This window comes from Castor canadensis, chromosome 10, assembly GCF_047511655.1.
Source record: "Castor canadensis chromosome 10, mCasCan1.hap1v2, whole genome shotgun sequence".
NCBI lineage: Eukaryota > Metazoa > Chordata > Mammalia > Rodentia > Castoridae > Castor > Castor canadensis.
The window spans coordinates 101,140,654-101,158,564 of record NC_133395.1 but is presented as its reverse complement, the minus strand read 5'-3'; the positions used below and the strand labels follow the sequence as shown (position 1 = coordinate 101,158,564).

The 17,911-nt window shown below is 48.1% G+C and overlaps 1 protein-coding gene across 6 annotated transcripts in view; it reads left to right on the top strand.

Moving 5' to 3' along the window:
- The window catches only part of Rarb (retinoic acid receptor beta), a 385,376-nt gene that overhangs the window by 365,456 nt on the left and 2,009 nt on the right, over window positions 1–17,911 (top strand). For all 6 annotated transcript variants that reach the window (XM_074043790.1, XM_074043791.1, XM_074043794.1 and 3 more), the window contains 3 exons: window positions 3,810–3,986; window positions 14,701–14,905; window positions 15,832–15,990. In XM_074043790.1, coding sequence (XP_073899891.1) covers window positions 3,810–3,986; window positions 14,701–14,905; window positions 15,832–15,990 — 541 coding nt within the window. The remainder of the gene's footprint in view (window positions 1–3,809; window positions 3,987–14,700; window positions 14,906–15,831; window positions 15,991–17,911) is intronic.

Genomic DNA, 17,911 nt, shown 5'->3' with positions numbered 1-17,911 from the left:
ACCGCCTTATTGCCTGGCCCAAGAATCATGTAACAGCAGGATGGGACACCCCTAAAAGTTTTTATTTTTTCCTTTGCTACAAAAGCTTTGAATATGCCACTGTAGTACCCAGGAGCTGCTATCAGTGGGAATTTCAAGACACTGGTGATTCCACCTCCATAAAGACAGTCAGAAAGGCAGTGTGGCAGCCAAGAACCAAACCAGCAGAAGAAAGGGGGCCATCTGCCTGCAAAAATGGCCATTTAATTGACTTTCATAATGGGGCTGGGCTCTTCTGTGACATAAGAGGATCCTGGAGGGGCCTCAGAGTACAGCACTGTGGGAAGGTGGTGGAGCTCCTGCCTGAGGAGCCTTCGGTGGAAGCCCCAGATGTCCTTGCACCTCAGCAAGGGAGAAGAACTCTGAGACTGAGCTGGGACCTTCCTGTCCCTTCTCTCCCTTCACTCTTCTTCCTCCTGCTGCCTCCTACCCCAGCCCCTCTTGGCCCTCTCAGTCCCTCCCTTCACCTTCAGAGCCACCCTGACACTTCTTCTCCTTCCTGGAACCACCATCCTCCCCAGCCTGGGGCCAGGGCTCTGCACCTGCTGCAGCTGGAAGATAGCATGTAAGCCATTGGAAGCCTCACGCCTATGAATCTGGCCCCCAGGACAATAAAACACCAGGTTATTTTGTGTTTTATTAACTGCCTCTTGCCTTCAGTTTGCATAATGGCGAGCTGGATTTACATCCACTGCTCAGCTGTGCGTTATTTTTAATAGAAGATCCGACAGGCCCCCCCCGCCCACCCTGTGCCTGATGGAGTGCCTCCACGCTGCTGATAAAGATTTTGTTCACACTTGCTGGGCCCAGCAATGCCTTTTTTTCCAGATGGATACTCCCTTGCAAAATCATTTCTCCCATCAGCTTGCCTCTGTCCCTCTCTTCCATGGCATCTTCCTACAAACTGGATAAACTGCCTATTAAATTTAATTACAGCCCAAATAACCATGCATCTTGATCTTCTGTCCCCCAAATGTACTGCATTCCACCAAGGTCCTTGAGAAAGGAATCTGGAAGACGCACACCTACTTCTACAAGCAGTGTTGTGGAAGGCCACCATGGTCACCACTGTCTGTAGGGTTTCTTCATCCAGGTCCTTGACATGTTGGAAACAAGCACTACTTTGACACCTGAGGACTGGTTTTTTAACTGAGGTGGAAAGCCAAAGCCGTGTGTTTGTGATGCATGGTTCCCTTTATTGAGCTAGAGGGCCACGCACAGCCCTGGGGAGCCTTGACCCCCTTAGATGGTTCAGTCCTGCCTGGGGACGGAGCAGAGTTCAAAGCCTCATGAGCAGGTTGACCTCAGCCACCACCAAGAGAAGCGGCATCTTTGAGCCTCATCCTCAGAATGACAACAGTTCTGGGATAGTTCAAACAAGCAGGGATTTGTGGGAGCTTCACCCACTGATTCATAGCAAGCAGGTGCTTGCTATGTCACCTGTATTGCTGGCAGTGACAAGACAGCAATGAGAAATCAGACAAGAAGCTGTGTGGAAATGATCAGACTCAGGAGAGGGAGTGTGGAGTTCTGGGGAGATAGTGGGGGTACAGTCTTCATGGACACTAGGGAAGGTGAAAGAGAAGATGACATTTAATGAAAGACACAGAATGAGAGAGTGTATCATGCAGATATGAGGGCGTGGGGGAGAGCAATGCAGGTGGGGGAACAGACTTGAACCGGGGCATTTCAGACTTAGTCAGGTATAGCCAGGAGCCCTGAGTGGCTGGGACTGAGGGAGTGGGGAGGACCTGCCAGCCACTGAAAGGATGGAGGAATCACTGGAGATTTTGAGCAGTGTCTTGCTTGGGCTTGTGTTTTACAAGATCCCTTGCTGCTTTCATGAGGCCAGGGTAGGAGAAGGGACACCCGTGAGGAGGTGCTGCAGTAGTCCAGGAGGGAGGTGGTGGTGGCAGTTGCAGCAGAACCTCTTCCTTAAGTCCTGATGATTCTTCAGAGGAAAGTGTAAAACTCTCAGACCTAACCCTCAAGAGCCCAAACTGTACATTAGTCAGAATTCTTCTGTTGCAGGTGACAGAACCACAACTCAAATCAACTTACATTTAAAAAAAACACACATATGACTCAGGTTTCTTGTCTTCAGGATTGAGCCATTCCTCCTCTGTCTTTCAGCTTAGCCTTCCCTCTAATTGGCTGTATTTTTAGAGAGCCCTTCTCCACTTGGTGACCCCTGAAAGCTCACTCCCACTGGCAAAGAGCTTCACTTCCTCAGTTCTTCCAACCAGAGTCTCAGAATTTATGTCGTTGGTCTGCTCTGGATCACATGCTCTTTCCTTAACCAATCACTGTGTCCAGAGGTAGGAACCCCACCCCCACTGACCAGACCAGATCAGAGGCACTTTCCTGAGGCCTGGGACACCCCACTCATCTGATGCCAAGTCTGAGGCCACTGAAGCACTCAGAGATCCTAATCTTCATCATTTTTGTATTTTTTATTATTATTCTTTATTATTATTGTCACTTCTTATGATTTCAAACATAAACCCCTGTGATCACTCCACAGCCGGTCTTACCTCTAACCCTTGTGCTCTCCAGAACATGTCATTCTGAAGGAATTTGCAGACCTCTCACCATCTTACCTGTAAATATCTCAGTGTGTGCTTCAAATGAGAGTACAAAAGCAAAGCATCAGTGCCACTGTTAAATAAAATTAATACCTCAGACGCCTTGATCTCTCAGAGTTTTAGTTTTCTCCTATCTGACACAGTCTATAGTTTGTTTGAATCAGAATTCAGGTAAGTTTTAGACCTTATAAGTCTCCTAAAAAGTTTTTGGGGAATAACTTACATGTGTGATTTCTTTTATCTTTTTTTAAAGGCATGGTTTGATGCTTGTGACAGAAGTACATAGTCGTGTAGCTGTGACCTCAGTCAGGGTGTAGCACATTTCCATCACTCCAGAAAATTCCCTCGTGCAGCTTGCGGGCCTTCTCCCCCATCCCAGTCCCTGGAGACTACCGATTGGTTCAAAACTGTAGTTTTGCCTTTTCTAGAATTGCATGTACGTGAAATCATTTTGTGAATAGGCTTTGCGTCTGCCTTCCTCCGTTTGGCACAGTGCTTTCGAAGGTCTCCGGTGTTGTGCCATGGAGCCCTGTATTCTTTCTGGGAATGCCCCCGGCATTGATTTCAGACTTGGAGTCATAACTTAGTTATCTTCTGTTAATAGCAAAGCATGGCAGCTGAGTCACTTTTATTCTCTAGGTGTCTCTTTATATTTTTTCCCTCTTGGAATCTTCTTTGTTGAAGAAACCTGTATGTTGGTTTTTTAGGCTTTCCGGGTGTTGCCAGTTGCACTCCTGTGGTATCATTCCCACATTCCTGGATTTCCTCCGGTTAGATCTAGAGGCTCAATCTGACTCAAGTTTGCTCTGGGCCAGACTGTTGCAGAGGTGGTAGTGTTTCCCGTCAGGACAAGTTAGAACCCATGTGGCAGGCTGCCTGGTTCTGAGATATTAGCCACCACTGATGGCTAATGTCCAGTCATTAGTTGTCAGGGTTGTAGCCTAGCAAGTGTTCACTCCATCAGTCCTTCTGCACTTATTAGCCAGATAACTAATTTCTTCCTTCATTATCCACTGACACTGGCATAACACTTTGCACATTTTCAAAGCATGAATACAGGCTGTACCCTCAAGAAGCAATATGGTCAAGTCCAAAATGTCATCCTATTAATAGAAGCATGTGGAGTTCCCTGCCTACCTTGGGCTTCCAGGAACTATACCTGACGGTGTTTTCTCTCTCTCTCAGAATTCCAGTGCTGACCATCGAGTCCGACTGGACTTGGGCCTCTGGGATAAATTCAGTGAACTGGCCACCAAGTGCATTATTAAGATCGTGGAATTTGCTAAACGTCTGCCGGGCTTCACTGGCTTGACCATCGCAGACCAAATCACCTTGCTGAAGGCCGCCTGCCTGGACATCCTGGTATGAACCTTTCTGAAGTCAGGGGTGGGAGTGGGCAGCGATGAGGAGAGAAAGAAGGAGGGTGAGTGGGTAGGGAGGGAGATGAGATACTTCAAAGATTTCCAGAAACTATGGTTTCCCAGTTTTACTTCCTAGGACTCCCAAGCCCATGCAGTGCTACCTCTCAGCTAACCAACAGCTCAGAGACCCTTGGAGTTGAGCAGAACCTTCAAATTCCCCTTCCCAGTGCAGGACCCCCATGTAATCTTGAGAGAGTGGCCTTCCATGATGGCTCTCTCCCTCCCTCCTTGTGCAGGCCAGGCAATTCATCTCAAAGACCATCTTCCTTCCTTCTGCTCATGCTCCACTGCCCTGGAACCTCACGGGATATTTGCAGCCCCTTTCCTGGAGCAGCCCTGGATGTGTTGAAAGACCATTGGGACTCTCCAGAATAACCTGGAGGCACAGTAACACTCTGGCCTCAGCCCCAGTCTTGCACCCCTTACCCCTTCTGTCTGTGGCTTTGGGGAAACTGTCCCTCTTGTCTTAGTTTAGGCTGCTAAATCAGAGACTAGAGAACTTTGCATATTTGTTTCTTACAGTTCTGGAACCTGGAAGTCCAAGACCAAGGAATGAGTGTGGCTGGGTTCTTGTGAGGGCGCCTGTCTTGGGTCAGAGATGGCTGCCTTCCTGCTGTGTCCTCTCAAGGCAAAGAGAAAGAGCACTGGGGTCCCTGCTTCTCCTTCAAGGCACTAATCCCTTCTACCCTCTTCATCTAAACCTAAAGTTCCCCAGAGGCACCACCTCCCAATATGGGCCCTTGATGGGTCAGGCCTCCAATATATGAAGGGGTGACACGTTCAGTCCATAGGCACCTCTGTGGACCTCTCTTCTCACCTGGAAGGAGGGCGTCTCCTGATGCCTCTTGGCAGTGCCATTGTCACACTGCAGCTTCTAAAGCCTTGGAGAGGGTAAGGACATTGTCACACCTCATCCTCTGTGGTCTCTGCTGACCTTTGCTGGCTGAGTGTCCTTCCTCCTCCCTGCTCAGCAGAGGCACCAGAGATAGGTGACCAGTTCTGGCTTGCTGGTTCCTTGGCCACAGGAGCAGCTCCCATTACAGGCAACAAGGATGGATGTGTTCTACCTGAGGGGAGGGGATTAGTGCAGTGAGGCCTGTGGAGGAAGTGGACAAGATGTATCAGAAATTAGGGAGTACAATTAGCTTTTGAGGTGCTTTGAAAGCATAGGTCTTTCTTTGTATTGCATTTTTCATAACTTTGGTTATGAACCATTCTGCAAAGCTGACCCAGTGACTCACTATCATTAACCACACACTTAGCTATTCCACGCAGGAGGGAAGAAGACCCTGGATGGGATGGCTCAGTGCATGTTCTGTTGTTATAACAAAGTACCTGAGACTGGAAAGTTTGTAGAGAATAGTTTATTTGGCTCATGGTTCTGGAAGTTGGGAGACCCAAGAGCACAGCACTGATATCTGCTCTAAATCTGGTGAGGCCCTTTTGCTACATCCTAACACAGCAGAGGGTGCCATGTGGAAAGACAGAACACAGAATGCATATGCCAACTCGGCTGCATGCTCTCTTCCTCTTCTTACAAAGCTGCAGTCCCATCATGCAGACCCTGATTTCTTATCAAAGGCCTACACATCCAGTCAGTACAAATTTGGGTAAATATCTAACACATGAAATTTAGGAACACATTAAAACCGTGGCAGTTCATTCAAAAAAACTAGAACGTCAGAGCAGTGTTCACCTGTCATTGCCAACCTCAGCTCCTTACAGACGAGGAGCTGGGTAAGGCATGCCACCCATGTTGGGCAGCCAGAAGCAGCCCTCAGAACCCAAGCCTTTCCGATCCAAATTAGCAGAAGATGTGAAAGATAAAACAGGAGCTGGAAAGGAGCCCTGGAGCTCTTGGCAATGTAAACAGTAATGCTGGGCTTCTAAGTGCTTTCCTGGAACACTCAGCGGGATTCACCCGTGCCTCTGAACACCCTCTAAGAAATTCCTAGATACTAGAGTTACTCCCACAAAGAGGTACCTCAGGGACCCCCCAATGGCTGAGTGATCAACTCTATACCAGCAAACACTGTGTCATTCTGCTGCCCTTCACCACACGGTCACCCAGCTGGGCCTGGAGCCTCCTGTGCTCGCCTCTGACTTCGGCCTTGCACTTGTTTACTGAGCCTCCGTTTATCCAGTTGCCAAATGGGGACACTTTGTGACTCCCCAATCCCAGCCCTCTGGAATATGCAGAATGACAGGTATGCTTTGAGATCTTCTGGGAAAGTGTCTTGTTTCTGCAGAGTCACATGCTCAGTGATCAGGGTGTGGTCCTCACAAGATTTACAGCTCCCCATAGAGACACCAACTTCCAGTGTCCACTGCTGTCTTCCCAGTGCTGCCCTTGTACTGACCTCTATGGTGCTCCTTCAGTTGCCTGTGGATCCAAGAATCCACCTTTAGCCCTCGGTGAGTGAGGTGAAAACATCTCCAGGCCTCAGTTTACCTATGTGCAGAGTGGAAACACAACCTAATCAGGCATTCAGTCTGGCGATTATTACATGGCGTGGCATGCAGCATGGAGCAAGTGCTCAAAGGCAAAACTAGGGAGGTTACAGGGAGCAGTGTTGGTCCTGGGCCTGGTTGGGAACCCTGAGCCACGTGTTCCTGGCCTCAGGCAGGTAGGATTTTGGTTGGGATGCTGTTGGTTACGGGGAGAAGCCCTCCTAGGGAAGGGCAGAGACCTCCAGTCGCATGAGGCAGAACAGAAGCCTTGCTCATGTGGCCCAGGCAAGAGCGTATTGCTAAGAATTTGTAGTGAAAGTTGTTCATCATAAGAGCCTAAAAAATGCAGCGTAGAAGGCATCTTTTGCGTGAGACTACCAGTGGAGTCGTTGAGAAGAATCTTCTTTTTTGTTTCCTTTGCAGTACTACCTTAAGCCACTCCACCAGCCTTTTTCTGTGATGGGTTTTTTCAAAACAGAGTCTCACAAAATATTTCCCCCTGCTGGTTTTGATCTGTGATCTCCCGATCTCTGGATCTCTGCCTCCTGAGTAGCTAGGATTACAGGCATGAGCCTCAGTGCCGGGTGAGAAGAATCTTCTTATCTAAGCCGTTGATGTATGGATGGAGAGAGATAGAGTGACCAGATGGACAGGCAGACTCAGGTTGAGGTTGTCCTCAGCACCTAGAAAGGACAGTTGAGGCTGTCCCAGGGTCACCTGCTGTGTCCTTGTGTTGTGTATCATCATCCAACAAGACAGGGCTATTTGTCTCACATCACATGACTGCTGGGCTGGCATTGTGATAGGAAGAAACAGCCTGAGTGACAGGCAGGGAGGCTCTAGGGGGAGGGGCCAGTTTGTAATCACGTGGGTGGCCTGGAGACGGGTGGGACAGGGTGGGGTGGGGGGCGGAAGGCCTCCTGCTAGGACCCTGCCGTACCACCTTCTAGCTTCTGCTAGGCAGGGGCTTCCATTCAAGGGATGGGTGAGGGAGGCTGAGACCCAGCTTTGAGTTTCATTCTGTCCCACAGGGGCCAGGCAGCCAGAATGCCTCTGCTCAAGTGGTGAACTCTTCACAGCCCTTGCTTGGAGAATTTTCCTTCCCTTCATCACCTAAGACTTGAAACATCTCATCCTGTGTTCAGGGCAAGCGAGGATGCCCCAGGGAGCCATCAGTCACCAGGAATCTGCCCTTATGTTTCCTGCAAGCTTGAGGACTCATAGGGCACCTTCTCCATCCTTTTTCTTCTCCCTCTCACCTCCCTCTTCTCCTCTGCAGGGAATTAGGATCAAATCTCTCTCAATTTAAAATCATAAAATCCAACAAGCTTGAGGCATCCTGACTCTCTTCTTCCCTCCTTCCCATCCCCCCTTCCTGCCACCAGCAGTCCTAGAGGACCTGTGACACAGCAGTGGACAAGAGGAGGAAAATCTGACCTCCTGTGGATCTGACCCCTTCCTAGGGCCGGTGCCAGGACAGCACAGGTGTCTCAGCTACTCTGAAGAGAAGCAGAGCCACAGTAAGGAATTGGGTAGCTTCCCTAGCATGGGTAGGAGGGCAGGGGGCCTGTGAAGATACCCAAATGGAGGGAGAGAGGAGCCAGAACCTGGAAAAACCACTGATGGGAGTAGGAGGACCGAGCCTTATAGAGTTCAGAGGCCCTGGAACAGGGAAGCCCAGGGTGGGTGTGAGGAATAGACAGGATGAGATGTGCCCAGAAGGGGCGCTGAGGAGAGCAGTGTGGGAGGAGCAGGTCTGGGGAAAAGGAACCTGAGCTCCCACACGCATTCTTGTTCTGGGGTCACAAAAATCCCTCCTGTGAGGAGTGGACATTAACTGAGGAAGTGATTCTCACACAGACCTGCTGAGCACTTATGTGAAGGGGGGCGTGGGGAGAGGTGAGTCCCTGCCCTGCACCGACCCTGGTCCTGACCCTGGTTTTACCACAGCACTTCTGTCCCCTGCCCTACTCAAACATGGCTCCACATTGATCCTGCCTCCACAGGCCCTGGCATGCCCTAGCCTCTGATCCTGACCACGAGTACGAGCTAAAAGCCAGCTTGCCTGAGTTCACAATCTGATTCTGCTGCCTACTAGCTGTGTGACCTTGGGCAGGTCAGTTTCCTGAGCCTCAGTCTGCTCATATTTAAAATGAAGGTGAGGACTGGAGGTGTGGCTCAAGTGGTAGAGCGCCTGCCTAGCAAGTGCAAAGCCCTGAAGTCAAAATCCAGCACCACCAAAAAAGTAAAGTGAAGGTTACCACCTTCAATTTGCAATGAGGTGTCACAAGGCTTTGGAACCGTGTTTGGCACATCATAGGCTGAGCCACCTTACATAGGGTCATTAAGCCTCAATCCATCAGCACAGTGAGGCAACTGAGGCTCAATGGAAGCTAAAAGCCCCTGTGACTTCCTGAGGGGCTTTTCAGCCTCCGGAAAAAAGAAAGCAGAATCGACGTCACAAAGGTTGGACAGGCTTGAGCATTTTCTGATGAGAAAATGATTTACTTTGCCAGGATTTGTTTAAAGTCTGTGGTGGAACTCAATCCGTAGCTACACTTTTTACAACGAAATTAAACCGTGTGGGAACACAGGAGAGATAATGGTTCTCGTCTTTTGACTAAATGACAAGGTTTTAATATCAGCCCACCTGGCTGCTTAGGAGACGAGGTGAGTCCCTCTTCCTGGACTGAGGTTCCTGGCCATCCTGCCTCCCTTAGCTTGGCACTGTCCCCATAGGAGAGCCATTGCTCCTATTTCTCAGAACAGGAGCTTCAAAACATGCTGCTTCTGTTTGCCAACACAGGGAAGCCGCCTGCATCTTGCCTCACACGGGCACCCCTCTCAGTCAGTCACCATCAGCCTCAGCACCTCTGCCTGCAGCACCCACCGGCCTGCCCTGTTTTATCCTCTGGCCTGTTGCCACTAGGATACCCTTAAAAACCTCTCTGAAGGGGCCTGAGCCCAGCTCCAGCTCTGCACCCAGCCCTCCCCTGGCACCTGTGCTCAGAAGCTGTTCACCACAACTTGTGGCTGGAAGGAGGCTCAGGGAGGGGAAGCAGCCATGCTGGGGTTGGTCTCTGGTGCAGAGAGAGAGTCGTTCGGTGAGTGTTAGAGAGAGGTTGGGTAGAGGGGTAAGTCCATGAGATAGGGGCCAAAATTCAAATCTCAGCACAGGCTGCTTGCTGAGCCTGGCTTTTAGGCATGAGGTTTCAGGCTTTGGATAACTGGCTTCCTCCCACTGTCCTCTTGTGTCCCTCCTACCGTCCTCCCACCCCTCAGGGTCCCCTTCCCACTGTTCTCTCTTTCCCTAGGAAGTGTTCCCATGCCAGTAACACAGTACCCGCTTCTGATGACGCACAGTCACTGCCTGTGTGACTTCAGGACGTGATTTGTGACTCCTGAGTTCTGCAGACCTTGCAGCCTCCCAGCTCAGAGGGCTGTTCCCATGTGAACCTGTCCCTTCCTCCCCTTCCCAGGGCTCAGGGGAGTGAGTTCTGAGGTTTCTGCATAGGCCCAGGTGCATACGTTGGGTCCTGGATTTATACTATGCACCTGTTACCGTGTAATATATATCCAGGAAACTTACCCTGTTAGACAGTAAGCTGCATGGGTCAGGAATATGGTGCCAACTGTCTGGGCATTTTTCAGGAAGGTACACTCAGGGCACCCACAAGACATGATCCTCTAGTGCCAGCTGGTCGGCACACTTCTCTGGCAAGTCGGTGCTGGTCCTTGATGCTTGGACCTCCCCGTGGGACTGCTTGAGGGTCCTTGTGACTTGTTGGCTAGCTTCTTGCAGAGCAAGAGATTCAAGGAAAGAAGTGAAGTGGGAGAGAGATTCAAGGGAAGAAGCTGGGGTGTGACTATTTCGAAGTCCCATGTAAATATAACACAGAGAAGCCCACCAAAAACTGTTCAGAAGGAAGGAGGGGGAGGGTGGTTAAGAAAGGTAATATAGAGGGGATATGATCAAGATACACTTTGTAAATACTGTAATGAAACCACTTTGTACAATTAATTTATGCTAGTAAAAAATTTAAAGGCCAGGCCTCAGAGGCTTATACCTATAAAACCTAACTACTTGGGAGGCTGAGATTAGAAGGATCGTGGTTCGAAGCCAGTCCAGGCCAATAGTTCATGAGACTCCCTTTCCTCAAATAAGCAGAGCAAAGTGGACTGCAGGTGTGGCTCAAGCAATAGAGCACCTGCTTTGTGAACACAAAGCCCTGAGTTCAAACCCCAGTTCCACCAAAAAATAAATAAATAATTAGAAATTTTTTAAAATGTGAGCAAACGAGCAGAGGCCACCATCACTTCTTCTTATTCTATTTGTTTAGAAGAGTTGCTAAGTCCCTCCCACACCCAAAGTTGGACACTTAAGCTCTACTCTTTCTAGGCAGTTATATACCAAAGAATTTGTGGGCACATTTTAAGACCACCACCTGTTACACATCAAAAAATGATGTGATAGAAAACAATGAGTTTTAGGAAAGATGTTTTCTGTGCTTTCTGAGGGGGATACTGAGCTGAGCTCCAAACAGGAAAAGCAGCCCCTGAGAGATTCAGGAAGAACACTGAAGGTAGATGGAAGAGAAAGCTGGGCCATGACAGCAGCAAGTCTTTGGAGAGGCACGAGGAAGGACAGAATTGACTAAGCAAAGAAAAAGAGCAGACATGCAAGTTGGGGAGGCCACAGAAAGATGTTGGGACTTTGTTCTAAAGATGAGAAGTCATCAAAGAGGTTTTAGCATGGGGCACTTCTCCTGTGATGGACACTGAGAACAGCGTGCTCTGGCTATTGTGGGTTGATCGCATAGTAGTGGAGGGAGTGGAATCAAAAGTGGTGGGAGAGGGGAAAGACAACAGCAGGTTGGTGGACAAGTCCCCGGCTTTGCCTCTGGGGTCCCACATACACTTTTCCAGGGCTCCAGGTTTAACAGGCTGCTCCCAGTATGCATACTCTGCTGGAAGCAGTAGACAGGTGCCCAACTGTCTGTGGGGAAGGTGGGAAGAGGTTTCTTTTTGCCCTAAAGAACATCAACCATAAAACAGAGCTTTGTGTCATTCCCCAGGGTCCTCCTGTAGGGGCCATCTTACCCATCTCATGGACTGGCGCGCTGTATCATGGTCCTTCCAGGGAGGATACCTCCTTTCACAGTGTTTGTATCCTGGGAGAGAAGTTGGTGGTGGCCACTGGCTTTGACTGTGACATAGGAAACCACTTGGTGTCTCTCTGGAGGCAGGACCAGCCATGAAGCTGGGATAAAAGATGACTTCAAGCCATTTTTCTTCTCAGGCCAGGGGCATCCCATCCTTGCTGCACCATTTACACTTGGTTTTGAACTTTCTAAGGAGACAGGCAACAAGACATAGTTTAAGTGCCTCAGCAGAATCCAGGTATTTTCCGAGTTTGGAGAACAGAAGTCATTCAGAATAGAACAAAGAAGCTCATGTGCTGCCCTTGAGCTTGGATTTCCAAGTCAGCTTTGGCAACCTTGCCATTCCTAATATCCTGGTCTTCTGTTCCTTTCCGACAGACCCCCCCCCTGGGTTCTTCTGTTCTTCCAGGGCACAGATTCCCCACACTCCCATCTTGGCTGCACTCTAGCCAGGCAGTTATTTGCTTGTTTGATTCCAGACTAGAGACATGGCTGGAGGTTTTGGGCCGCCTGCTAACTTGGGCTATCATGCGATAATCCCTGGAGAAGAAGCATGTCCTAACATTTCTTCAGGTAGCTGAGGGGCCCTTAGGCCTGGCAGCTATGTTCTAAGTCCTGATGCCACTGACTGTGTGACTTTGGGTACCACAGTTCACTTCTGGGGGACACAGGACCCATGACCGCTGAGTTGCTTTGCTGCTCAGGTAGGAACGACTCAGTACCCCATCAGCTGCCAGGATGAAGGGAAACAGATCAGCCAGTTGGGGACCCAGAGGAAATGGCCATGCTGTCTCAGACAGGTCCCTGCACAAATATCAACGAGGTAAGAAATGACACCTATGTAAGAGGAGAAATCACTGTGGTATTGACTTGTGAGCTCATGATTGGTGACTTTCCAGTTCACTGTCCTACTCACTTGGTCACACAGTGAGAACATTGAGAAATTGGAGAACGTCTCAATTTAGGTATTTCAACCTCTTCTTTCGGTATGAAGTGAAGTTTGTGCTTGCAGGCCACAAGCTCCTTCCTGTACGCCAGGTAGGCCACAGTGAATGGCTGGGCAGGTTGTGGGCTGCACAAAAGTGCCCCCCTTGGGGGACAAATGAAGCTGATGTCCAAATGAGTCCTGGGATAGCTTAGCAAGGTGTTGGGTTTGCATATTGGTATAAGGAATGGAGATATCTGTGGAGCAATGGGTGAGGGAACAGGCTCTGGAAACAGATGGTCTGGATCAAATCTGCCACCTAGAAATAATGTGCCCTGGGAGCAGCGCTTCAGGTTTGCTTCCTTATCTGAAAAGTGGGATAACGGCACCACTTGACTCGTGTAGAGAAGAAATAGCAGTACGGGACCTGGCGTGCAGTAGGTGGTCAATAAATACTTATCTGTTGGGGGTGAGAAGTGCTACTCATTCACTCTTCTCCTCCCTGGATTCTAACTGATAAGATGCTGGAGTGGAACTTTTATTTTTTTAACCGACTCAGGTCCTATGGCCTCACTCTGCAAGGCACTCTGGCTCCAGGGCTGGAGTCCTGAATGTGGGGGGAGGGGTCTTCTTGGAAGTTCAGATCATCTGAGCCAGGTCACCCTGTCCAGTGCAGCAGCACCACCCCCTGGCCAGTGTGGTCCACACAACATGGGGCTTTGCTGATCACATGAACCGTTAGATAGGGTGGTCCTCCCGTGGGCATGGCCTCCCCTGTCGCCTAGCACTTAAGACAGAAGAGCCAATGGAAGTTCTGCACCAGGATCCCTGGTGGGTATGGGCAGAGTGGCAGGGCTTTCTAAGGACTCCCCTCACAGAGGGCACTTCCCCTTCTCAGAAGGCCACTCCCTCCACACATGGCCGTGGAACTAGAAGAATGCAGGCCTTGCAGATCACCTCTGTCCTCCTCCCCTCCTCCATGTGCACAGTAATGCACAGATATTCGTGGTGGCCACTGCTAGTCACCGGAGTACCAGCATCTGGAAAAAACTCCCAGTTCCCTACCGCACAGGGGTGGTCCATTTTGTCCAGGTTATGTTGAACCCCTGTGCCCCTAGCAGCTCTGCGGTTTTTTCAGTAGGAAAGACGAGTGTGGAAACCTGGTCCGCAGAGGCCCCTCAATGTTGGTGCAGGAAAATGTGGATCTAGTGCGGAAATGCCCCGGAAGGCACTGTGCTCACCACCACTAGGCTTCTTAGGGCCAAGAGAACAGGAAGCAAGATGACTGTCAAGGTTTTTTGAGTTTGTCATGCTCTGAGTGAGGCCTAGAGGCACAGCGCAATAGCAGCGGGCACCCTGCGTGGCCAACAGGGTTATGGAGCAAGGGCACAAGGGGTGGGAATGGGAGACTGGGGGCATGACCCAAATCCTGCCTATAGTTTAGGGTGGACTTGAAATGGTGCCTGTTCTCCATGGCTCTGCCCCGATTTCCTCCTGCTGTAACTGAGCTTTCCTTCTGAACTCTAGCGTCTTGCTGGTTCCACTCCAGCGCCTTCTGTTATAGCTCTCTGTGTGGCTGTGTGCACAGAGGCCACATGAAGAGAGTGGGACATTGTGAGGTTGAGTTGAACTCGGATTCGGTCACACGTTAACTGTGACACTGGCACATCGGGTGGCCTTTCTGAGTCTTGTGTCCCTCATCTGTGAAATAAGAATAACATTTGTAAGACTGAATATGGCAAGTACACCATATAGAGGTATACACTAAGCGTTTAATAATGGTTTTGATAGACTGTGAGCTCTGAGAAACAGAATCTCATTCATCTTTTATTCCCTAGCACCTGGTAGGTGCCAGGATGTGTTTATTTGAGTCAAATGATGAATCACTTTTAATACAAAGTTATTTCTCAAAATGTCTGTGTCCTACTTATCATTCCATAAGTAACTTTAGCTATGTGCTTTTTTGCTTTTGTAGTGTTTAGTGAAAACAGACAGACTGCCCCGTGTGATGTGTGAGCTTCTGAGAAATCTTCAAGTTATTTCCTCTTACATCTGGTTGACACTCTCAACAGGCTGGCATAGAATGACCTATCAAATATATGTGCATTTTCTTCCAGATTCTTAGAATTTGCACCAGGTATACCCCAGAACAAGACACCATGACCTTTTCTGATGGCCTTACCCTAAATCGAACTCAGATGCACAATGCTGGATTCGGTCCTCTGACTGACCTCGTGTTCACCTTTGCCAACCAGCTCCTGCCTTTGGAAATGGATGACACAGAAACAGGCCTTCTCAGTGCCATCTGCTTAATCTGTGGAGGTACCATCTGCCTGGAGAACCCCTCATGCGATTCCATGAAGAACAACTTAGATTTTATAGGGAATCCCTCGTCTCCATTTTGGGGCTATTTTGCAAGGAGAAAGGCATGTGAATACAGCATCCATGCCTGGGCTTGTTGTAAATTTATTATTTATTTATTTGGTGGTATTGGGGGTTGAACTCAGCTCCCCAGCCTTGCTAGGCAGGCACTCTACTGCTTGAGCCACTCCGCCAGCCCTCATATTAATATGTAAATTTTAAAGTGGCACTAGGAATCCTTACACTGTGAAAGATATGCCCAAATACTAGTTCTCCAGTTGTCGCGGGTACTTTTTTAAAGGCAGGATGATACTATGGTAAAATAAATTGCCTAGGGACATTTTAATGATGACTTAAGGGACTTGCGTGTTCTGTTTGTTAACAAAATGGCTAAGAATACAAGTTACTGCCTGGGCCTCCTCCACAGTCCTTAGAGGACTGGGATAAAGCATGGCTTTCTTCTATGTGGTGACCCCTGCTGACTCACACAAGGCTGCATCTCAAGTGGTTAAAAAGTAATGGCTTTAATTAAGGGGGAGATTTACCTTGCTTTTATAAGCAAGGTACTTCAGGTTTGTTTTAATTCAGTTCAATACTGACATCTCCTGGTCATGAGAGGTAATTCTTTCCCGGAGCCAAATCAACCAGGCATCAAACATGCTTTTCCCCAACAAGGGGGACAATTATTTTCAAATATCACGGCTTAAAGCAATTGTATATGTACTCAAATTAGTATGTGATTGAATCCCAAATTAATAAAGTCATAATATAGTAGGAACAGGAAACGAGGAGGGGGAAGTGGGCAGAAGTCCTGTAGCCTGGAACGTACATAACCCTTTCTGTCCTGACACTAATCAATCACTTAATGCTTTCTTCCTGGTGTCTAGACCGCCAGGACCTTGAGGAACCAACAAAAGTAGATAAGCTACAAGAACCATTGCTGGAAGCACTCAAAATTTATATTAGAAAAAGACGGCCCAGCAAGCCTCACATGTTCCCAAAGATCCTAATGAAAATCACAGATCTCCGCAGCATCAGTGCTAAGGGTACGTCTGTCTGTACACTGCACCACAGGCACAAGTGCAGCTCAGGGCCTTGCCACAGGGAACTGTTTCTAAAACCCTGTTTTTTAATTCAGGATGTTTAATAGTTTTGGAATGCATATCTCATTGAAAGCAAAAGGAATTAAGTAACACGCACACACACATACTACACAAAAAGAAAACCTCAAAATCTGACCCTAGGAAGTTTCTTTGTGAGAGGCTTTAAATTCTGTAAGCATGAGATCACCGACAGAAGCAAAAAGCAGGTACGTTTTTTTCTTTGCAGTACCAGGAGACTGCCCTTGCTAGGCAAGCACTTCCTTGAGCCACACCCACAGCCCTTTCATTTTTGTTTTTGAGATAGAGTTTGCGGCCTTTGCCCCAGCTAGCCTCAAATTACCGCTCTCCTGCCTCTACCTTCCAAGTTCCTGAGATTACAGGCGTGTTCCACCACACCCTGATCTTGATTGCTGAAGTTCTAAGGTTCTGATACTAATTAGAAAAACACTGTTTTCCAGAAAATATACTATATGGCAGCTTTTTAAGTTTTCTGGTTTCATTCCCAGTTTTCCAGACATTTCTGATTTATAGAAACTTGACCTCAATATTTCCTTAACATTGGCCTTTTGGCTAAAATCAAGTGTGAACTTAAGAAAAGTGAATAGTACTTGTTATCGCTTAAATTTCTCTCCCAGTCATGGTACCCACTGTTCTCTTATGTACAGGCAGATTTACTTCTAAGCAAAGGAATTTCTGCCTTCCTGAGAAGTATAATATTCCTTGTCTAGTGAGTTTCAGTTTAGGTGGCAACTCACGCAATTACAGAATTGCCTACAGCCATATCACGGTGGAGTGTTAAGAGTCAAGATTCTCCATGTAGAGAGATAACTGAGCAGTCATCCCTTCTACCACACTATCATTTCCCTCTCCTTCCCTGTTAGCCTACTCTATACCTTGGCAAGCCAAGGAACTAATTCTACATTGCAGAAAGTGAACTTGCTTGACAAGGAGTCTCAATTCTTGAGCTCCTCCTAAGAGGTTCTTGTTTTGGGGGGTTTGTTTTGTTTTTGGTTTTTTTGGTGGTATTAGGTTTGAACTCAGGGCCCCATGCTTGCTAGAGCCATTCCACCAACCCTCTTAAGAGGTTTCTTTAGTGAAGTCCATCACTAGCATGGGATGAAGAGAAGTAAAAAGTAGATACAAATGCTCGAACAATCTAATTATGAATATACCTTTAATTTTTTAAAACAAGGCTGTTTAATATACTGTCAATCTGTATAGCGGGCTAGGCTAGGGATATCTAACAGAATTTACTGTGATTGTGTAAATTCTCCATAATCGCCACATACGTAATATAGTAGCCACGTGATTCCAAGCACTTGAAATGTGGCTAACTCAACCAAGACACTCTTCCCAGTTGTATTTAACTAGCCACAGTGACTCCTAGACCACTGATTACTGAAGCCAGTTCTTCCATTTGTGGGTAACTGGTATCCTTTCAACTGTCTCATTTAAAAAATATACCCTTTCTGGTCTGTTATTTGAAACTTCTCTTTATAAATTGTTATTTCCTACAACTGAGGCATTGGAACTATCCAATTTATACAATACTCATCTCTGCTGCTTTTCTGGCAGGTGTTTTAATGTTGTGATGTTAGGTAGGACAGCCTCTGGGAGGCAGTGTTTGCATAGAACAGCCATGGCTTTCATAAAGGATGAGTGAGGCTCTCATAGTGAGGCGACCTCAATCAGCATTCTGACCCTGAACTGCTAAGCACCCAATCTACTTCTGATCTCACAACATACTAACATGGCTTCTGGTGGATCCACTTCCCATTCTAAACACACTTATGTGTGCATTTGTGAAAACTATAGTAATAAACAGATCCTTTTCAACAAGGATAAATGCCACCCTGCTATATAC